The sequence below is a fragment of the Erinaceus europaeus genome, chromosome 13, assembly GCF_950295315.1.
Source record: "Erinaceus europaeus chromosome 13, mEriEur2.1, whole genome shotgun sequence".
NCBI lineage: Eukaryota > Metazoa > Chordata > Mammalia > Eulipotyphla > Erinaceidae > Erinaceus > Erinaceus europaeus.
The window spans coordinates 38,806,226-38,812,225 of NC_080174.1; the positions used below are offsets into that span (position 1 = coordinate 38,806,226).

A 6,000-nucleotide genomic window follows, 5' to 3' on the forward strand; every position below is an offset into this window, starting at 1 on the left:
CATGAATAATACTTCACCATAATAATATATTGCATTTGTTCACCTTCTCACCAATGATGGGGAGTTGATGAATATTTGGATTGGCTCCACTAATTTACTACTATGAATAATGCTGCTACGAATATTTGTGAACAAGGTTTTTTCCCCTTGCTGTCAGGGTTTTCACTGGGGCTGCTTGCCTGCATGATTCTGCAGCTCTTATGAATTTTCCTAATATTTTGAAGGACTAGAAAACATTTCCACAATAGCTGCATCATCTTGCATTCCCACCAGCAACATTTGAGTGGTCCAAGAAATTTACACATTTGCCAGCACTCATGCTGATGCTTCACACTATCTGATGCTTCACACTTCACACCATCTGATGCTCACCAATTTGATATTTGAGAGATAGTAAACTAAAACACCTAAGAACTAGGTTTCCCAGTGGCCATAATTTCAAACATGGTTGAAGAGGTTTGTAAATTTCTGTCTAACCTGTCTCTGCTCCTCTACTGGTCAAGCCTTCTTAGGGTTGAAAAAGACACCTTCTCTGACCAATGGGCTTTGGAAAGGGGACAGATGCCGACTGAGGCCACATGCAGGCAAGATGACTTTGCTGCTTCAATGTCTTCATCTCCACAATGATAATAATTTGATTTACTGAACTATAAACCATAATGATACCACCAGCAGTGACAGCTGGTTGACTGGTTAAGCCATTTTGATTTATCAAATCCTCAGGACAGGCAAATGAGGCAGTAACTGTCATTTTGTGGGTGAGGAAAGTGGAGGCCCAGCAAGGAATATTTGCTCTCTCATAGTTGACAGGTGTGTGTGAAGCTTGCAGTACTTCACACTGGCCAACTGTGGGGTGGATGTATGGGGGAGACATCTGTGAAAGTTTCCAGCACATAGCGGGTGCATACACATGTGGATTTGTGTGTTAAGTTTGAAAGAATTTGAGAAAACAAGAGATTTACTGAAACTGGGCCCTGACTTGTTTACCGTTTATAAGGGGCAGCTTCTACAGTAATGGGACCAGTGTAAAGAGGGTAGTTGGGGAGAATCTGATCCAGCCTGGGACTTCGATCATCACTGCTAATGCTGGGCAAAAAGGCAGCAAAGGTCCTCTAGAGCCACACAAAGGGACTTGGGGAGAGACTTCTGTCACGTCACTAATGTTACCTTCCCTCCAAATAAGTGCCCTCAACTTATAAAACTCAACTCCCCTGGGGCAGGGCAGTAGCACACTCAGTTGAGCATAAATTGCCATGTATAAAGACCCAGGTTCAAGTCCCCAGCCCCTACCTACAGGGGGAAATCTTTTTTTTTTTTTTTTACATTTTTTTTTTATTTAAGAAAGGATTAATTAACAAAACCATAGGGTAGGAGGGGTACAACTCCACACAATTCCCACCGCCCAATCTCCATATCCCACCCCCTCCCCCGATAGCTTTCCCATTCTCTATCCCTCTGGGAGGGGGAAATCTTCTTGAGTGGTTAAAAAAAAAAGGCGGGGTTGGGGGGGGCAGTAGCACAGCAGGTTAAGTACACATGGCGTGAAGTGCAAGGACCAGGGTAAGGATCCCAGTTCAAATCCCTGGCTCCCAGATGCGGGGGGGGGGGGGGTCACTTCACTAACGGTGAAGGAGGACTGCAGGTGTCTATCTTTCCTCCTCTCTCAGTTTCTCTCTTTCCTATCCAAACAACAACAATAACAACAATAAGGGCATCAAAAATGGAAAAAAATGGCCTCCAGGAGTAGAGTTCATGCACCAAGCCCTAGTGATAACCCTGGATGCAAAGAAGAAAAGAAAAGAAAAGAAAAAAGGCCTGCAGGTGTCTCTCTCCTTCTCTTCTTCATCACCCCTCCTTCTCAGTTTCTCTCTGTCTCTACCCAAATAACTAATAAATAAAGTATAATAAAAAAAAACACCTCAGTTCCCTAAACTTGGCTTATAGACAGAGAGAGCAAGCACAGGAATGTGGAGACCAGAGCTGGCACTTGGCTTGGGGCCTAGTGGGCTGGGGCGGGAAATTAACAGGTGTAGCCTTGGCTGAATTCAGACCTTGAAGCAGAGAGAGAGAGAGAGGAGGGGGGAGCGCTTGCACCTGCATGTGACCATGACTACCAGTGAACCGGAGTTGCAAGTGTAAGGCCAGATATGGAATTTCTGCAAGAAGTTTCCATAGGTTAGGGGGTGGGAAAGGATTAGGACAGCCTGATCACAATTGCATCTACTAGTTAAATCTAGGGCTGCATTCCATTCTGAATCTGGGTTGGTTAGACCCAGACACTGTAAATTTTTCCCCCCCAGGTTTCCAGGTTACCTCCCACCCCACATAGTGGGGCCTTGGTGGGGGTGTCTTGCTTCCTCTACCTAGAATGACAGCGGTGTCCTCAAGGTGTTGCTAAACTCTTATTTGGATCTGAGACTGGCAGACTTGGTTGTCTGTTCTGAAGAGAGGGACTAGGACTTAGTAGCAGAGAGGAGTCCTCTTGTGGTCAGAGCTGAATGCTGACTTCCAGCAGGTTGATGAGCTCAAGTCTGAGGGTAAACCGGGGTCTACCCTGACCTGGGCTTGATCCCTTAGAAATGGGTTAGGACCTATGGGGGTAGTTGCTGATTAGGGCCTGTATCTTAGAGGGGCAGTGTGAGTTCAGGGGAGACTGTGGACTGAGGCTGGGGCTTAGGAGGTAAAGGCAGACTAACGACCCCATTGGATGGGGGTGGTTTCCATCATATCTGAGGAAATGAAGTTGACCACCTAAGGTGAGTTGCCATGTACCTTGTTTCATCCTCCTTTTGTGGGGACACTGAGGGTGATCCAGACCCCCCTCCTCTCATCGTATCCCTTCTTTTCCTTTTCAGACCTATCCTCCACTCCTCAGTCCAATTTCTTCCTACAATTTTGGGGTAAAAATCCACATTGTGAAATTCAGGGGTAATGTGTGCTGTCTAGAAACTGGTAGACTTTATGAAAGCGAAGTCTTAATATCTCCTGGAAAAATGATTTTATGTCAACCACTTGAGAAGCTAAAGAAAAACAATTCAACCTGCTATGGAATGAGCCTAAGAGTGCTGGGGAGAGGAGACCTAGATTCCGTCTACCTTTGGGATTCCTCCACTCTCAGCTGTATCTTTTCCACTTCTTTTAATCTCAGGAAGAAGAAGAAAAGAAGGAGGAGGAGGAGGAGGAGAAAGAGAAGAGGAGGAGGAGAGAGGAGAGAGGAGAGAGGAGAGAGGAGAGAGGAGAGAGGAGAGAGGAGAGAGGAGAGAGGAGAGAGGAGAGAGAGAGAGAGAGAGAGAGCCAAAACTACCTTTAATGCAGTGGGGACTGGGCTCATGGCAAAACACCCTGGTCTTATCAGATGAGGGGCCATGGAAAAAAGCCTTTAGGAAACTGTTAAGAGTAAGGTGGGGGTGGGAGAGAGGTCAACCACTTGGTAAAGAGCACACACTTTACCTTGTGCAAGGTGGGATTGACCCCCTCCCCCAATGCCACATGGGAGAACCATGCATGGCACCAGGGAAAGTGTCACAAACCGTGGATAAGTGCTATGGTGTCTTTCCTTTTTCTCTCTCTTAATATTTTATTCATTAAATAGAGAAAGAGAGAAATTGAGAGAAAAGAGGAAGATAGGAAAAGAGACAGAGAGATACCTGCATCACTGTTTCACCACTTGCAAAGCTCTCCCCCTCCACATGTGAGGACCAAGAGCTTGAACCTGGGTCTTTGTGCACAGAAACTTGTGTGTTCAACCAGTTGTGCCACCACTTGGTACCCCCCCCCCCCCACACACACACTTTTTGTCAAAACAAAACAAGGTGATCAGGAGCCTCCAAAACTCCTAGCCAGAGTGGATGAGAATCCAGTGGAACATCTTGGGAGGTTTGGGAGGCTGCATCAAGTTTTCCCATCTCAGCATGGACCCATGGGCTGGGCATGCCAATTTAATTCCCCAGGGAGGGCAGAGTGCAGGGGCTGAGTAGCAGCTGGGAGTACTGACTGAGAAGGGTAGCAGAAGAGCTTTGGACCCTCTGACTCTAGAAGGGGACTCGCAGAAACTATTCCATTCCTTCTTTAGCCAGGCCTACACTTTCACTTTCTGACAATGTTTTCTGCATTTTATTATGCAATCTAGGATCTCATGTGTCTGAAGACTTATCCATAACGATAACAACTATCCATAACGATAAATTAGAAAAATCCAATTTAATGGAATTGAAAACTATGTCCCTCAATCCTGTTCTCAAAGCAGCCCCAGAATTTTTAAAAGATTCATTTTTAAAATAAATGTTTATTAATGAGAAATAGAGAGAGCAATAGAAAACCAGAGCATTATTCTGGCATGTGTTGCTGGGAATCTAATTCAGGAGCTCATACTTGAGGGTCCAGCACTTTTCTCACTGCACCATCTCCCAGGCCATGGCATTTTCAGACATAACTATCTAGTAGATGCTGTGGAAGTTACTATGGGGAAAAAAAAAACTTCTCTTTATTTTCCAGGGACTTATCCATCTTGCCCCTTCTCTGCCTCTGCTTACTAAATTAGCACCACCGGGAGCAATTGAATGGATGGTAAAACTTCGACCAGAATGATTTCAAGGGGTCACAATATACCTGCCTCCTTTGAGCTAAGTCTCCATGCATGAGCTAGGGGTCTAGCACTCCCAGTTCAGACGGTTGGCTGCACCCCCAAATCTTTAAAAAGTGCTACTGTTTATACGGGAGTGGTGGGGAGGGAGAGAGAGAGAAAGCTCTGACATATGGTGCTTCTGAGATTGACCCTGTCACCAACGAGGTCTCAGGTATGAAAGTCTGGTGTTTCACCATTGTGACATCTCTTCAGCCCCATTCCCAAGTGATGAGGGTCAGGCAACTCTCTGGAAGAGCCCATGGTCTGAGGTACCCTCTTAGCCTTCCCGGTAACCTGAGCCCCCTCCAGAAAAGTGAGGATCCCAGTTCAGCCTCGGCAGAGATAAAACTGAAACCAACCACACAGGGGCAGGACGAGGTGTAGAGGAGATGACATTGATCCATGGCCCCAGAGTAGCAGTGAGTGTATCTGTTGGGGAATGGCAGGTAGCGGGGTGGGGGGGGTTGTATGACCAAAGGTGGAAACTCACCAGCCAGGGATCCTGCAGCCAGGATGGTCATCAGTAGAGTCCTCATCAAGTCCCTGCACAGTGCCTTCATCTGGTCTCCAGTCTAGACTGAACACAGAGGCAGAGTGGGAAGCTTTGGCGCCTTGGCAGATGGCTCCACCCTGGGCGGGGAAAGAAGGGAGGTGGGACCAGAGCCATGGGGAGCGGGGTACAAAGGTACCTGGTCTGTGTGCTTCAGAATTCCAGCTCTTGGGAGGGATCCAAGGGAGTTCCCTTCCTAGTTACAGAAAGCAGCAACAATGACAGGCCGGCTTGTTTATCTGGTCTGGTGGCTGATTCATCCCAAGACTCTTATGGCCTACCAGAGAGCTGAGATGAAGAAAAGGTAAAAATAATCTATCACACATGAGTTTATCGGAGAGCCATTTGGCACTGTGCATGGAAAGCCTGCAACACATTCATATCTTTTGCCCTAGTCATTCTGCTGTTGGGGATTTACCCTGAGGGGGAAAAACTGAAGCCAGCAAGGGAGTGGCAAAGCCATGACTCCTTGGTTTGGTCCTGGCAGGAGGAGATATAAGGTATGTGCTGTCACTCCTTGTGCACCCTAATGCCTCCCATCCCATGCTAGTCAGTAGGCCTGGGGATAACTTTCTTCCTCAAGAGAACACTGGGATGGGAGCCTGGTTATTCTAATCTTTAGACTTTTTGGTCTGGGATGTGGTGGAGTAGATATAGTTTTGAGGGACTATGGTTATGTATGGATTAATAGGAATAAAGACACCTGGATTTTTAAAGAACTTCATTTCTGATAGTAAAGAAAACACAACACTTGAGATAATCCTCTTTTTAATTTTTTTTAATTTGTGATTAATAATAGGTTACAAGATTGTAAGATTACAGTGTA

The 6,000-nt window shown here is 46.2% G+C and overlaps 1 protein-coding gene across 1 annotated transcript in view; it reads right to left on the reverse strand.

The window, feature by feature from the left end:
- IL22RA1 (interleukin 22 receptor subunit alpha 1) overlaps positions 1-5,425 on the reverse strand; it is a 29,480-nt gene extending 24,055 nt beyond the window's left edge. The window contains exons 1-2 of the mRNA XM_060205544.1: positions 5,314-5,425; positions 5,115-5,201 (exon numbers count right to left, since the gene is read on the reverse strand). Of these exons, the coding sequence (XP_060061527.1) occupies positions 5,115-5,184 (70 nt within the window). The 5' untranslated portion in view covers positions 5,185-5,201; positions 5,314-5,425. The remainder of the gene's footprint in view (positions 1-5,114; positions 5,202-5,313) is intronic.
- Positions 5,426-6,000: the final 575 nt, after the last annotated feature.